The 16781-nt window shown below is 44.7% G+C and overlaps 1 protein-coding gene across 5 annotated transcripts in view; it reads right to left on the reverse strand.

The window, feature by feature from the left end:
* LOC121620150 (collagen alpha-1(XIV) chain) overlaps positions 1-16781 on the reverse strand; it is a 149505-nt gene that overhangs the window by 41470 nt on the left and 91254 nt on the right. For all 5 annotated transcript variants that reach the window (XM_041956114.1, XM_041956112.1, XM_041956111.1 and 2 more), the window contains 11 exons: positions 15941-16090; positions 12607-12681; positions 9680-9819; positions 8317-8440; positions 5406-5549; positions 5144-5308; positions 4997-5035; positions 4351-4489; positions 4056-4198; positions 3811-3920; positions 50-208 (listed from right to left, as the gene is read on the reverse strand). In XM_041956114.1, coding sequence (XP_041812048.1) covers positions 50-208; positions 3811-3920; positions 4056-4198; positions 4351-4489; positions 4997-5035; positions 5144-5308; positions 5406-5549; positions 8317-8440; positions 9680-9819; positions 12607-12681; positions 15941-16090 — 1388 coding nt within the window. The remainder of the gene's footprint in view (positions 1-49; positions 209-3810; positions 3921-4055; positions 4199-4350; positions 4490-4996; positions 5036-5143; positions 5309-5405; positions 5550-8316; positions 8441-9679; positions 9820-12606; positions 12682-15940; positions 16091-16781) is intronic.

Below are 16781 nucleotides of genomic sequence, written 5' to 3' on the forward strand. Positions count from 1 at the left end.
TTCTTATTAACGCTTGTTTCTAATCCATGTGTCAGAGTGCAGATCTCACCGGGGCAGAGTTGTCCTTGTTCCCTCTGGAGCGGACCATCCTGCCCAGCACTTCCAGCCCGTCTATGGTGATGTTCCCCGCGGCGTTGATGGCTTTCTCGGCCACCATCTTGCAGTCGATGACCACTTTGGCGCTCGTCTTGCTGACTGCAATGTGGAGCTGCGTGAGAGAAAACATCAGACGTGTTCACTCGCTTTCAGGGCTTCAAATGCCGAAAACTGTTGCCTGGTCCTCATGTTGCCTGCAAGTCAAAAGCCACAGTTGTAAATACTTTATAAGCTAATTCTCCCTGAAGAAAATCAGTGTTACTCTTTCTTCTATTTGCAGCCTGAAGAAGGTGTTAGCTCCATATGCTGTGGTAGAACAGCGCCCTCTTCCTGCAGCACTGAGAAACACAGCAAACCAGCAGATTTCAATGTAAAGATTCAGAGTGCACAGAGCAGAGGCTGATGATGACAGTTCCCATTGATACAGATTAAAGTTAAGTAGATTTTAAAATGCACCACATTTATTTTGTATATCTGATTACAGTTGGGAACTATAGCAGCCAGTAGCATTTGTTTTAATATGGTGTTCAAACTAAGTCTAAAAACTCTTTATGTGTATTTAATATGTATTCATGCTCTGTTTTATTTTGTACACATCGGCTGTGTGTGAAGGACTGTGAGCATTCTACATTGTATGAAATGTGCTATATGAATACATTTGATATGATTTTAGTAAATATTATTTTAGGGACACTGCTGAATCTTAACACACACAAACTATTTTGACAGCGAATGTTTTCATGGACGCGTCAAAGACGTGTGAGCTGGTGTTTAAAACGAGCTGTGCAGTATTATGACAGAGCACATTCATGGCTGCACAACCTGCAGCAGAGCCGGACCCGGCACAGAAATCAGGAGAACATGTGGAAACGATACTAAAATTACCTCCCTGAGAGACACTGTTATTTATAATCACACATACAGGAAGTGGTGTCGCCATCATGCACAGTCAATGCTTCACTGCGAGGCGGAGAACGGCCTCCTCGACACCATTAACCCCCCTCTCCTGGAGCTGTCGGTGCTGAAGCTTCCTGTTTGTTTCCTGGACAGCTTCACAGAAACCTGAAGACGCTACGCTGTGCCAGCTTTTTGGAGTATCTTGGGTTGTCTGTGTGCGTTTCTCTATTTTATTTAAATCTTCATTTCCGTAGGCTACAATTAAAATTCACAACAGTGGAAATTATCCTCTTAAAACGCTCCATGTTTGTCCTGGCGAAACACTCGAACAGCGAAGCACACGCAGTTCTGAGGAAAACCGGCCATAAAACCGAAGTCTGCTCTCTAATTTTGCTTCTATATTTTGTAAGTCGGCACAGTCGGATGTTCATTCATGTGTCTTTTTTCTTGACACTAAAATTGAAAAGTTTGCATTTTGCTTTTTTTTTTTTGGACTTTTATATTTATAAAAATAAAAATAGCATTTTATTCTTAGTTGCACTTTCATTTTGGAACCAAGAAACTGTTCCAGAAGTTGTTCAGCTTCCACAGATGATTACAGTCGACTAAATTATACAGTTTTACCGACACGGGCAGGACGCAGACTGCTAATACCCCCAATGCTCTGACACAGTGAGCTTCATTTTCATGGCTGTAATCAGTCCGTCAGAGAAGATGAAACAGTCTGATGCCTCCTTTGGTTAATGTTCTGCTGGAGGTACAATTCAACATTAGATTGAGCACTTTCACACCTTTTATACATGCAGGTGATTTACACCTGTATTTAAATTCTGCTCAACCACAGAGGAAAAAAAGCACCTTTTATATTCATGACTACAACTGAAACATATTAATACTATCAAATACTTTACAGCTTGTTAAATAATGATTAAAAAAAGTTGCAGTAGAGGTAACATCAAGCGCAGCATTAACTGCGAAAGTGGTCAGGGTTAGTGTGTTTAGAGGAGCTTTAGCTTTGTTATGAATCTGTGGAGATAAAACACTTTGAGATGCATCATATACATGAAAAGTGCTGTACAAATAAGGTAATTGTTACTTTTATTATTAATATTATCATTAATATTATTATTAGCAGTAGTAGCAGCAGTAACAGCAGTAGACTCTGTGTGGGCTCTGATCGAGCATCCTCTACACTGTCTATATATGAGACATCAGAGTGACTAAAGCAGTACATTCAAATTTACTCCAAAGCCGACAAACGTAGTGAATTTTACTTTTCATCATCTTATTTCTGCAGAATATGCTCAGTGTGGTCATTAGTCACTGATAGCAGTGGTGGAGATATTCAGTGTCGTAGTATCAGAGTGAGGGAAGGATGCATTCAGGGGAGAGGTTACCTGCTGCAGGGATGCAGTGTGTGTTTGCTGACTGTTTCAATCCAGTGTGAAAATAAACTTTTTGTTGTGTTCTTTCAATCATCCACAAGAACTCAACTGTTTTAAAAAGTAAAAAAAAATATGATTTGACTAATTTGTGTAGAAATATTAACAGCGTCTGACACAGCTGCACTGCAGCGGCTGCAGGTGAGTTCATTACTGTGATCACATGGTTGTCGCAATTTGTAACAAATGTAGTTTATAATTTCTATTTTAGCATGTCTGCACATATTCAGGTTCAGATCTATTAATGTGGCTGATGAGGAGCTTTAGGTTAGTGAAATTTTGTGTCTTATTCTATATCAGGAGGGCCAGCTGCACAGCTGTATGTACTGCATGCCCACCCTGTGTGTGTGTGTGTGTGTGTGTGTGTGTGTGTGTGTGTGTGACCTGCATTAGCACAGCAGACCTGTAATAGAAATCCTGTCCAGAGTGTGAAGTGTGAAGTAACTCGACTCTATCGGTCTAAAAATCTCGCTGAAGGAGATTTCCACACGCTTCCAAGATGTCAGCTTTTCAGGAACTAAAGCAATCTGGCAGCCAGACACGTTCAGAGTTTATCTAACAAATGTGAAAAGCTGAACTTCAGTAACCCACAGGGGACCATTTAGCTTTCTAAAGTTAGTTCAGACACCACAATCGCTCAAGTTGGGTGTGTCTACAGAGATGATATCATAATCCATAATCGCATAAACCCGTACACATGTCAGATAGGCTCTTCAGGACAGCACTGCAGGCGCTGGGCCCCCAGGATTATAAAATCCACACACACACACACACACAGCTAGCAGTACAAAAGGTGGAAAGGTAAGCAGGATAAGCTCTGCTGACAGCGAGCAGACAGAAGTGACTGCAGATCAGTCAGCGAGTCCCCGAGCGCCGACACACTGACACTAACACAACACGACTGTGAGCAGGTTCAGGATCAGGTCACGACTCAGCTACAGTCAGCCTGTCAGGACTCCAGCTGCAGCGCCCCCGCTCAGCCAGCTTTCAGGTGAGAGAGGAAGAGGGCGAGGAGGGAGAGAAGCTGAGGAAGGGAGCAAATAAATGAACAAATACTTGGACCAACTGGCCAAAAGCAAGTAGATCTGTCAGTAAAGCAACAGGTTAGTAAGTCAACCAACACACATATCATGAGTCAGATAATTAATCAGTCAGCCAATCAATCGATAAGTCAGCCAGATACTCAGATACTCAGTGAGGGCTAAAGATACAGCATTTATACTGTGCTTAAGCTGCAGTGTCGACCTGCAAAGCATCAGAGCAGACCAGTGTAAATCAGTCTCCGTCAGTCACTCTGACAGACGATCAGTCAGTCAGTATGTCAGGAATCAGTCCGTCAATCCGTCAGACAATACAGGACGGGAGCGGTTCTGACCTTGTGGAAGTTGCCGTAGAAGAGTTTTTTGATTTCCGGCCCTTCGAAGGTCACCGTCTGGAACTCTCCTTTGTAGTCGTTGTTGAAGAACGTCAGAGTTTTTCCTCCATCTGCGGGAGGACAAACAAAGAACTCGCAGAGATGCTAAAAAAAATCCTTCTGTCTGTTTAAATGTCTGCATGCGTGACGGGCGATTGTTGCTACACGAGAGATAAAACACAGAGACGCGGCGAGACCAGACTCACTGTCCAGGATGACCCCCACCAGAGGCTCGTTGCTCTTGTTCAGGATCTCCCACAGGGCGAAGGGCTCCTCTGGAGTGTCGGGCAGCAGCCTGAACAGCAGGGTGACGGTGTAGTCGGAGGGCAAGCCTTCAGGGTGGATGTATCTGTGAGCCAGAGCAGACCCGGGTCAATACTGCGAAGCCTTCTCAGTTATGATCTTTATTTAGTGGTGGATACAGCTAATAGTGAGCTGCAGATACCAGAGATACCATCTCCCAGCAGCAGTGAATAAATGTAAATGTATACATGTGTGTACCTGGTGGGCTGAGCCAGGAACGCATCACTGTGCAGGTGGAAACAGGGGAAGGTATTGAAGGTGCCGGGTACCATGGAAACACCAGAGACGCTGCTGTAGCGACTCTCCACCAGCCCAAACAGCTCCATCATACGGAAACCTGCCGACAGGTGGGAGGAATTTTATCTCAGCAGCAGGAGATCATGAGGTCATGACAGCCGTCGTGAACCGATCAGCGTTTTCAAAAAGCATGAAAGTCCGAATCTAAATTTCACATTTCAGGATGAAATGATCCCATTTCTCTGCGTCAGGTGGTTTTAGTGCTAAACCAGCGCTGGTCTGTGATCAGTGATCTTCATCCTGTTGGAGTGCACGTGTTTGTGATGCGTGTCTCGCTGGAACGCCTTTTATTATGAAGAGCTGTGCTTCCTGGTCTGGTTTTGTCACCTCGCTGCACTGTTCAGGCTCAAGAGCCGTCGGTGATGAGGTCACCTCTTCATCACCTGCTCATCTTTGTAGTTCCAGCGCCCTCACGGGTATTCAGGGACACATGAACACTGTGCATACAAGGGGCTTTCTCTTTGACCTCACTCTAAGGGGCTGCCTTCTTTTCTGTACACTGATATGTGAGCGCTGCTTGCAGTGAAGCGATAAGCTTGATCCTTACCTGGCGTTGTGCTGCCGCTCATCGGCACAGACGGACAAGCTGGGGAAGAAAATAAAAAGTGATTAAGATTCCTTCAGCCCGCCTTCAAAGACACCAGAACATGTGATGGACCCCGTCCAGCGCGATTGACGGGCTCTGGCTACTCACTGGCAGTGGCGGCCTCGCACACGAAGGTCACCAGCTTCTCCTCGATCTTCTTGAAGGCGTCCAGGTCGTCCACGAAGAAGACGTGTCTGTCGCTGGGCTTACTGGCGATGCTCACCAGCTCGCCGTAGTCGGCGTCAGCGAAGCCGATGGCGAACACGATGTAGCCTTTACAGGAAGACAGAGAGGGACAGAGTGAGGACGACAGTGGACTCGACTGCTGGACGTCAACACTTCATAAAGCGGCACAAACAGCGGCTCCGACCTTCCATCTGCATCTCTTTGGAAACCTTGTTGACGTCATCCTGAGATCGGCCGTCGGTCAGGACCACGAGGACGTTGGGGATTCCCCTCCTGACCCCCCCCTCTGCCGTGAAGATGTTCTCCTTCACGTGCTGGATGGCTCGACCTGGTCGGACAGAAGGACTCGTCAATCAAACCCGTCGTCCAATCGGCGCGTAAGACGGGGAGGCATTTCAGCACAGCTCAGACTGATCGTTTTGAAGCTAACGTGCTGATATCAAGAAGCGATCAACAGCTGATGTGTCACTGTGGACCAAATCAAATTCACTTCAGCTGCTTTCTTCAGTTTTTCACACGTGATTTCAAGAGATGTGACACAGCAGATTAAAAAATAAAGACACGCTAACACACATATGTCAAAGTCAAGGCCCGCGGGCCGGATGCGGCCCGCAAATAATTTATATGTGGCCCCCCGGATGATATTTGATTAGTATCAGAACTGGCCGCAGCCGCCCGCTGGTGTTTTGCACGCACCAATACTACATTCCCCACAATGCAACGGTAGCCCGCGAACTCACTGCAGCGCGGCAAACGGGCCTCGGCTTCATTATTCATCAGCAGCCAGAACAGATGTTAACTTTCAGTTACCCACCCCCCAAAAAGGAAAGTATTGTTTTGTCTGTATCCTATAGATTTTTGTATTTTAATTTATTTTATTTATTTAGATTTATTTTTCAGTTGAACTCAGGGAAAATTGCAGATAAGAGCCATGAGAAGGAATACAACTGATTAGATTTTTTATTTCTATTTTCTCATTTTACTATTGTTTTTGAAAGACATTTATTGTTTTGCTGTTTGCCTGTTGAAAGCGTTTTAATTACTGACAGAGCCATAGGAAAATATTGCTTTATTCATTTAATGCACAGGACGTGTGATTTTTCTTTGAAGGAAGTTTGTTGTTGTCTGTGTGTCTGTTGAAAAATGTTTACACTTGAAATTACTGACAGAGCCAAAGAAGATTGTTCATTTAATCATTAAATAATATACACTGTGTCAGATCTTAGTTTAATAGGCTATGTGCAATCATTAAAATATGTTTGAATAAACATTGGACCAGTCTGGCCCTCGGCTTGTAGCAAATCTGTCTCTTTGGCCCTCTGTGTATTTGACTTTGACATCCCTGCGCTAACGTACCGTGAAAAATGATGCAGATGAAATTACTGCACACATCAGACTTTGTCCTGTTTTAGTTTTGCCAGAAGGTGAAGCCTCCTCGGGCATTAATGATGCTCTGAGGCCGGAGGATTTTTATTCAGTGACATTTAAATTGCTGCGTCTGAATTTCCAGTAAACTTTGTAGTCGCTCAGTTCGAGACCTTTAAGTTGCTGCTCTTGGCTTTGCTGTGTTGGAGTTTGTCCTCCAGCGTGCCGCAGTGAGTTTATCTACAGCAAGACCTCGTTAACTTCAGGTTTTATCAGTGCAGAATGACGACGTGACTCAAATCATCGGAACATTTTGGCCACGATAACCAGAGCACCTGAAAACAAGCACTGTGCAGCAGTCAGGAGTCAGTTCCACAGCGCTGAGACGCTGCGCTGCAGGGTTTGCTGGGATTGCACACTCGCTTAAAAATCCAATTCAACTGTCTTTAAGTGACAGCTGGAGCTGGACTGATATAGAGTCTGTTGGCGAGTAAAGTCTGCTGTTTCTCAACACTGCAAAGGGAATGAGAGAAATGAGCAACACCTAAACACTGTGATGTGGCTGGATATTAAAAAACAGGACATTTTTGGTCCTGCAGCCTTGATACCGGCCAGCGTTTCACCGTCTGCAGCGTAGAAAATTAACCACGAATCATTTTAATTATGAAGTAATCGAGTAGTGTGTCTGTCAAAACAAGACATGGACCTTACAGACTACTTAGACTCGACTATATTACTAATCCTGAGCTCAGGCTTTTGTTCAGGATGTGATGTTTTCTGCAGGATGGACCACAGAGCTGCTGCGATCCAATAAACCCTCCTCAGGCCCCTGGGAACACCTGGAAGCGGACTCTTAATTGCATTGTGTACAACCAGGTGACTGCGTGCTTCCTGATAGAAAAAGAGGATCAGTGTTTTACAGTGTGACATTAGCAGAGGGACAGCCCCCCCCCGACCCCCCCGCAGTGACGCTGCTACAAATCTGTTCTCTGCAGATTCGTCCCTGCAGGAGAAACTGGCTGCGCTGCTTTGTAAACACTGATTAATGACTACACCTCTGTCTGCTCCCCCACAACCATCACACACACACACGCACACACACACACACACACACGCACACACACACACACACACACACACGCACACACACATGCATGCACGCACACACACACACACACACACACACACACACACACACACACACACAGAGGCTCCTCAGCACTTAAGCACGTACAGGATTGTAGTGCAAACATGTTTTACATGAATGTATGCATGAAGACACATGTTCACGGGGACAAGAAAGTGTAGACATTCGACTTGCACGTGCATGTGCACACACACACACACACATACACACGCACACACACACACGCACACACACACGCACACATTGACACAGACTCACACTTACAGACAAATCTCTTGAATCTTGAAATAAATTTTTCCGTTTGTGGTTGCCTGTTGCTTAATAAGTATTGATAATGCTATTAGGAAGTGTGTGTGTGTGTGTGTGTGTGTGTGTGTGTGTGCGTGTGTGTGTGTCAAGTCTCACAACTTGAGCGTAGGTGTTTCTGTATTATGGTGCTTTCAAGGACACATCGTGAGCTCTTTCACATGTTTCCTGACTCTCCACTAGACTGTGGTAACGGTTTCAGCCACCGTAACTCACAGTTGTCGCACAGGAAAGGCTCGCAGCTCTCCTCGTCATGCTGCGTCCGCTGTGGACTCACCTGTCTTGGTGTTTCCTCCCTTGTAGGAGATCTTGTTGATGGCGTCCAGCAGTCGCTCTTTGTCGCTGTACGAGTTCAGCTTGAACTCAGTGCGGGCGTCGTCACTGAACTGGGCGATGGCAACCTGTCAGACAACACAGGAACATAATTAAGAGCTGTTTTCAGAGCTGTATGTCTGTGTTTCACTTCACATGTTGAGATAAGGTCGTTACTGCTTTTAGTTGCCTTAAAGGACAACAAATGACTTCCTTTCTCTAAAGAGATAAACATGTTCCTTCCACCATCTGGAAATGTGAACAGGTGGTTGTGATTGATACCAATCATCGCTGACAAAACAACCTTTTATTCTAAAACATGCTGAAGCAATAAAAATGGATATGCACAGATATTTTCATTTATACCTGGTATTAAAATGGGATTTGTAACTAAACAATACAGTCTTTGTGTTTACACCCACTGTTTTTAATGCGTTCTGTCCTCCAGAGCAAAACCTGCGTGCGAGCTGCTCATCAGCTCCAGACTCCCTTAACAAAATCATGAAGTGTTGTGAGTGGTGAGTTAGGGAAAACTTTATAACCTGCATGAAAAGTTATCTATGACAAATTCTTAATTGTTTGCCTCCTCTTGCAGATTCGGCAAATGTAATAAATCCACTTATTCCTTTATTTGTATAAAAAATATTGTGTCAGTTTGCTGCGCTGTGTTGCTCGTAGGTTAGCATGTAGGCTACTCTGTGACGAGATCAATTATCTGCCTTGTTAGCAGCAGGTGAGCTGCACAGTTGAGTGCAACACACGCAATTATTTCTTACTGTGTCATTAATTTCCCACATTCATTAATTTTTCCACGCGGTTCTGTTCAATAACACATTTTATGTTGCTTTCATGGCACAGACGTAAAATCAGTAATTAGACACACACTAAAATATTTCTCTTTGTTCATCTCTTCAATTCTAAACAACTAATTGAAAAAAAAACAGTTAATCAATCATACATTTTATACATTTTATTACTGATCAACTCTGCTTTCCATGCATCGCTGCAGCTCAAGACAAAGACGTGCATATCTGAAATATGATTCGTGCGAATGGATTGGCGTAGACGCTTTCTTTCCTTTCGCTGCTCCGCCTCTTGCCACAGCAAGTCACCAAACAGAAAACAGCTGCACGCGTGTCAAAGCTACTGCGCCTCAGGAAAACACCATTTAACTGGCGAAGTGCAGCTTTTACCAGGCGCCCGAAAGGAAACAGAGCTCTGCGCCCGGCTGTCAATCACCTGCCAATCAAACACTGACACTGACACCAGGTGTTCACAATCAAAAATGACGAGGAGTGACAGCCATCCCGGCCCCCCCGCTGTGGTACCTGAGTGCCACCTGGGCCGATCTGGTCCAGAGCGCCGGTGGTGCTGTACAGGAAGCGGATGATCTTCAGGAAGTTGTCATCGCCGATACTCCAGGAACCGTCAACCAGGAAGACCAGGTCCGCTTTGGCTGCCTTACAGACTGGACGAAGAGAGAGAGAGAGAGGGGGGGGGGGGGGGGGGGGGGGGGGGGGGGGGGGGGGGGGGGTCTGTGAATGCAATCAGAGGAGAGGGACGACTGCAGCAAACTGACCACAGATCTGCATCTCCACCAGAGGAAGTTCACACAACAACGTCGAGAGGAGTGGATGAAGTACAGGAAGCAGCCGTTAGCATGTTATGTGGCTTTATTTGCTTTAAATGCACAGACCTCTTCACACTCTCCGTCCCTCTCGCTGTCGTAAACATCATTAGATATAAAACGATGATTAAACGATGAATGGCGTCGACTCCTTTCCAGACGCTTCAGTCTGTTTCTCTGAATGCAAACATTCAATGTGCTGCATTGATTTTAGATTGTTAAGAGTTGAAGGGACAATCATTCAAATCACAGGGAAACTTTGCTTCTGTTGTTTCCTGTTTGTTCGACTTTCTTTTGTTTGCCCACAGGAGGACGGTTTAAAGTGGCTCGTACCCTAAAAATATATACATTTATTTCTTTATTGGCTTCTTGACTTTGTTCTACAAGCCCGCTTTTATCTCTGAACAAACAGACTTTGATCTGATTTTGACGGACGACGACGCGGGAACGAAAGAAAACCCGCCATCGACTGATTGATCAGATCTGAAAAGGTCCCGACTGGTAAACATCTGAAAATGTGTTCGACTCGTTAAATTCAAAGCACAAAGTCGCCTCCGTCGCTCCTCACCAATCACTCCAATCACTTCCTTTTCTCCTCTAATAAAACACACTCGAGACTCAGCCGGCGTCGCGTCGATCGTTCACTTAATAAACCAGAAAAGCTGAAAAACAAACTGATAAAAGAGCACAAAGCGTTAATCAATCAAACGCCGAGGCCACAACACGGTCAAACCACAAAAGACTTTAAAGTACATTCGAATGCGTCGCCATGCCGACCAGATTTACTTTGATTTGAGCTGCTCACAGCCGGAAACACAGCAACAGAAAATAAACCAAATATGTTTAATACGAAATTTACATTTCACTGATTTTGGTGACAAACTGTTTCGTTCTTTCATGGTTTCATGAAACCTGTTTGGTGTGTGTTTCAGACATGAAACGACAGGTTTCAGTCTGAGTGAATGCGGTCTTCATCCAGGTTCAGGTGTGTTCAGAAGAAGAAGAAGGTTTTGTTCGTGAGAGCAGGATCAGACTGAAGGTGCAGCTTGATCGGCTTCCATCAGATACGTTAACTACCAGCAAGATTTTTGTTTTTTTTCCACTCAAATTTTTATTTAGAACAAAATCATAACAGGTGTTACAGCACGTCATGTAAACTGCTTTTTCTGTTTTTCCATTTCCTCAATCCCAGGTGATAGAAAGTTCACATAAAAATAGAGTTCAAGTAAAATAAAACAATCAAGATGTGACCGCTGACGTACACAGAGATAGCACTGGTGGTACAGGAAGAAGGAATTAACTTAAAAGGGGTGAGCAAGATTTTTAAATGAACCATTAACAAACCTACAACAATCAGTGTGCAGGGACTTAATGTTTAGTTGTTCTTTTAATAGTGAACATGCCTGTAGCCTGAATGACTTCGTACCTTGTGAACATGAAGTATTAAATGTCCACACTGGATTAAGAAGGACTCTTCTTCTGTATTAAGACGGAGGGGGAACACGTTGACGGACACGTGGACTGTGAACGCTGCCTCCTGCACTCTTCTTCTCGCCTCACAGACAAACGTTGATTCGGTGTGTGAAGAATGTGAATTACATGTTTGCGGTGATGAGAAGCGCTGCGACGGATCCAAGACTCACCAGGTTTAATCTGCAGACGTGTAGCTGCTCTGTAATTGTACGTTTTCTGCGTGTGTGTGATAAGTGGAGGTGAAAATTATCGACCTTTCTGCACCGTGTGTGTGTGTGTGTGTGTTTAAGAGCACGGCTCTGTGAGGAGGAGAACAGTTAAAGCTTATTTACTCTGCTCGCAGCGGCGCAGACCGACGCTACACCTCAAACTCTACAGTCAACAACATCATGTGACATTTTGTTTTATGAAGCGCGGCGTGGACGGCGACCTGAGGTCAACCCTCACCCTGCTGAGTCAGGACAGACAGACCAGGAGAGGGAAAAGGAAAATGAAAGACATGAAGAGCGTCTCAGGCCTACAGCTGTCAGCAGCAGCTGGTTACTGAGGAATAACCCCCTGCTCGCACTCAGAGCTGTCCTCTGAAGACAATCTGTCTGGCTAATTAATGCACTAATTTATGATTCTCTACTCTTTATGGCCGTACTGTGAGGGGGGGGCGTGCTGAACAAGCTCCGGCTCTGTGCTCATGAGGTGGTCATTTATATTCTCGCTCCTTCACATCTTTAAACCTCAGTTTGTTCCTGACGGGATCGTTGTGACTGAACGGTGAAATACAGATTCTGAGGTCTAAATCCAATCCAATAAATGAACGGCGACCAAACTTCAGTTGCCCAATCAGCCTCCACCTCTTTTCATCGTTTCTGACCCTCCAGGTATGTATACACCTGAGACACTCTGAAGTGTGGGTGCAGCAAAGTCAAGCAAACAGCTGCCGAAGGTGATGTTTGTCTGTCTGTGTCAGGAGTTTAACTCATAAGATGATCATGTGATTCATTCATTTATAAAGGTGAGTAAATATGGCCGTCAGTTCGACGTCATGGCATCACGGCTAAGTGTAAAGTCACGTCAAACAAAGTAACTGAGTAAAAATACTTTAAAGACGACAGATCGTCAAAACTGAGACACGAACATCAGGAGACCGACAGCTCTTACCTTCTTTGGCAGGGGGGATTGTGGGTAGCGGCGTGGTGGTGGGGGGCTTGGTCGGCGCCGGGGTCGGGATGGGCACTGCATAGAGAGAATAAACAGCACACACACACACACACACACACACACAAATGAAGGCCTGAAAACTTTCAATCACGACCACATTCATCGTAAAACAATCAGCACGTGGTAAATAACCCCCAAATTAAATTCACCTTCTGAAAACAAGCGGAGGGACGCCAGCCGCCGTCAGTCTCTCACACACACACACACACACACGCGCGCGACATACAGAACGTGTAAAACAACGGCGCACATTCAGCTCTGTCATTTCAGCTCCTGTGTAATTTAGACTGATCACAGCGTCTGAATCAAACCCCGACTGCCTCTGCTTTCAACTCCTTACCTTTAGTCTGCGTGGGGGGGCGGGAAAACTGGATGAACTAGCCGCCCCCTCCCACACACACACACACGGCTTGCTCAGTGGGCGCTGTTTAGGCAGTAAATCAGCTACCTGGGGCTGTGAATGACTTGTGATAGCAGGCAGGGAGCGTTCAGAGGCGGCTGCCTGCAGCGATGGGGGGGGGTCATTTGGAGGAATGGCTCTGGCTTTCATTTGCATCAAAACAAAGCAATAAATCAGCGTGGAGGCTCTCTGCAGAGCTACGGTGCTTCAAGCAAACTAATACCTGCTCAGGGGAAGGAACGCTTTCTCTTTTCCCTCCTTTCTTCTATCGCAGTGCGTTCACTTCTTCAGCCCGACATCTCTGCCGAACGACTCGCACTTCCTGTCTTTCATTGTGTTCAGCTGTCCCCTTTTTCTTTGTCCTCACTTCATTACTTTCAGTATACCGCGGAAATGAGCAAATTAACTCGCGTAGACTCTGAATTTGCTCCTGAGAGGTAATCCATCTCCGGAAACATCGTGCCTGCAATTATTTTTGTCAAACTTTCATTATAATTGCCTGGCGGCGCGGTGCAGGCTTTACAAATTAATTTACACCTTCCAATACAATACCGAGCTGAAATATAACTCCAACAGACTCAAACCGCAACGTCGTAGATATCCTGTTCGTTTGGTTGGACATCGGAAGAAAGTTTCAAGTCCCTGCAAGTGAATTTTCATGACATTCTGATGTGCTGCCGCTCAAAGAGCACGAAAAATCTTCTTTGATAAACGGTCATCAGTAACATAAAGTACAGACAGTCGATTAAAGCTTTGTCTAACTTGGAAACCATCAGCCGAGCGCAGCAGACTGCTGTGAAAAACATGACAAATAGCGGCTGCTAGCATTAACTTCTCGTATTTATCCACTGACTGGCTTATATTCTGTGTTTTTTATCCATTCTTAATTTTCATTTGATCACCCAGAGAATGTATAAATTTATTAAATAAGGAACTCATTAACTAATACTGCTGCTCCGATGTTTTTACATTGCATGATCTTCTCACACATTGATTATTGTTTCACTAGCTGGGCACTGGCATTTCATCAGCACTCAAACCAATAGAATCCCTTTATAGAAAAGCTTTAAAGACACTGGACACAAAACCTTACTCGTATCACATCTGTATTATCCTTAAAAAGTATAGTTTTCTAAGTTTTCATAGTTTCAAGGTCTTTAAATTTGCCTGCTCCCCTCCGCCTCTGAATGAATTTCTAAAAAACAGGACTGTCAGGGGTATGAACACCAGGGCCTGCGACAGAGGAGACGTAGAGATCCCTTCCAGACGCACCACCTTTGGTAGAAATGTGTTGTCTGTCTTGGGGGGGGACATCTGGAACAGTCTTCCCTCCACAGTAAGGGAAGGTCTTACATCTTCCTCTTTTAAAGCAAAGCTTAAAGACTGGTTAAAGGATGCCCAGAAGTGTGTCCATTAAGTAGACTGAGACCACTGGATCTGGTTAAGTTGGACTGTATTAAATTGCGTGCTTGTGAATGTAATTTTGAAATGTGTATTTTGTAATTATATTTTATGTAATGTGTACCTCCATGTTTTTAATGTGTACTTCCATGTCGTTTTATTAGGCAATTAACATTCTGCCCAAGGACTACAGTTGAAAATTTGCTAATCAGCTATAAACTGGCACATTTACAGCAATGTTCATCAATGTGCACTGTCCTAAATAAATAAATAAATATTGCATATTGATATTGCAATATGTAATTATTTAATCTATGAAGGTTTTTATCGATATTGCCCACTCCTCGTTTAACACACTGTCAACAACAAACAACCTGATTCGTGACAAAAGGCCAGTTTTCAGTCAAAATCAGCAAACGCATATTTGATGACTTCTGGTTAAAGACGCTCAAAACGATGTCATGAACGGAAGAATAGAAATTATTTCTGCCACGACAGTTCACAGCAGAGAGAGTTTGCACAGTTTAAACACCCCATGAGAGACATTTCAGGCGCTCTGACGCTCGCTGTCTTCAGAGGTTTGAAAATGATCACAGCGAACAAAAAACGGCTGAAATGACTAAAATCCATGTTAGCAAACGGGGGACGGGTGAATTTACCTTTTAGCGCTGGAATATTTCACTGCACTGAAAATGAAACAGAAAAGAAAAAAGCAGCCCACCCACCCCAGCGCCCTCCCTCCCCTCCCCTCCCTCGCCTCCAGACGGCAGGTCTTGATTAGCGTTCGGGGGCTGCCGGCGCAGAACAAACGGCTCCTTCTGAAAGGAAGGACGAGGACTCAGCTCTCATCGCTGCCGCCAGGATAAAAGAAGCTTTCTGTTGAAGACGACGTGCTCGTCCTCCCAGCCTGTAGTGGGCTTCTTTCATACACACTGACAGCTGACAGCGCTTTCTGTTTGAGTGTGTGTGTGTTTGTCGAGTGTGTGTGTCTGCTATATTGTGGTTATGACACATGTATGGGCGCAGTTGAATGGGAGTTTGGCACATTGTATGGAGGAGGTAAAGTTCTGGAGAGCCCTCCACCTGTGCTCAGATTACTTTTTGGAGAACTGGACTTGGATTTGTGTGAGTGTTTGCACATCAGAGCCTCACATGTCGGCGTGTGTGTGTGCAAAGCCATGATGTTTGTCAGCATCAAAACGTCTCCGAGGTGTTTTCAGGATCAGATAATCTTAAAAATGGCAGAGCCATGACTGCTGGACTTATTTCAGGCCGACAAACATGGAGTTTTTAAACTCAAACTGAGCAGCAGCTGGATTTTCTGCAGAGTAACATGCAAACTACAACATGAAAACATTTTAAAAAGAAAAGAAGTGATGCACACACTCGTGTATTTCTGCAAATTTCTCCTTGGAGATAAATAAAGTATCTATCTATCTATCTATTTCTGCCAATGTTTGAGTGTGTACTCACATGTCTTCTCAGTGACGGTGACTGCAGGTCCTTCGGTCCCGTCCAGCAGCTGAGCATACACACTGATCTTATACTGCGTGTTGGGCTTCAGGTTGTTGAAACAGTGTCTGCTGGCTCCTCCGCTCAGCTTCGTCTCCTGTTTCTGACCATCTGCAGGAAAAACACAAACAGCGTCTCGCTGTTAGTCACTATCTTTGCACTGAGCCCGGATTTGTACCGTGGAGAAACGTTTCGTTTGGACATTATTGGACAGAATCAGAGAAGAAATAAAGTAGTGTCGGCTCCTGCAGCTCCTGGTGTCAATGAAATGTTTTTCAAACCAGGTGTCTTATCAAAAAAGCCTTATTACGACTATAAATAATAATTTGTGACACTTTGCAAATGCTAAAATGTGCATTTAATGAGTAACTCTTCTGAGAATTATCTGCAAAATGCGTCACTGGACAAACGCTCATGTCATCACAACAGACTCAAAGCGCTCAGCTAAGCGGGGCATGAAGCTGACCTCCCTCTGAGAGATGGACTCCTCTGTATACTCCACACGTGCCTGATAATCATGATAGGCATCAAATGCAGAGCCATTGACTCACTCACTGGATCTCTTGAACTCTCTGCGGGTTCGTTTTCTCAGTGAGGTGTGCACAATCAGGATTAAGTGATGAGCCAAACCCAATTACTGCAATGATCAACATGTGTTTGTTGTTTTTGTTCACTCCATGTTAGAAAAATGCATCATCCACAAAACACAATGCGCTTAATTCTACAACTTCATCGTGGAGGGCAGGTGGAAAGGCCTGCAGCTCTGTGCCAAGTCGATTATTACAGCTGGAGCTCATTACAC

This window comes from Chelmon rostratus, chromosome 16, assembly GCF_017976325.1.
Source record: "Chelmon rostratus isolate fCheRos1 chromosome 16, fCheRos1.pri, whole genome shotgun sequence".
Lineage (NCBI taxonomy): Eukaryota > Metazoa > Chordata > Actinopteri > Chaetodontiformes > Chaetodontidae > Chelmon > Chelmon rostratus.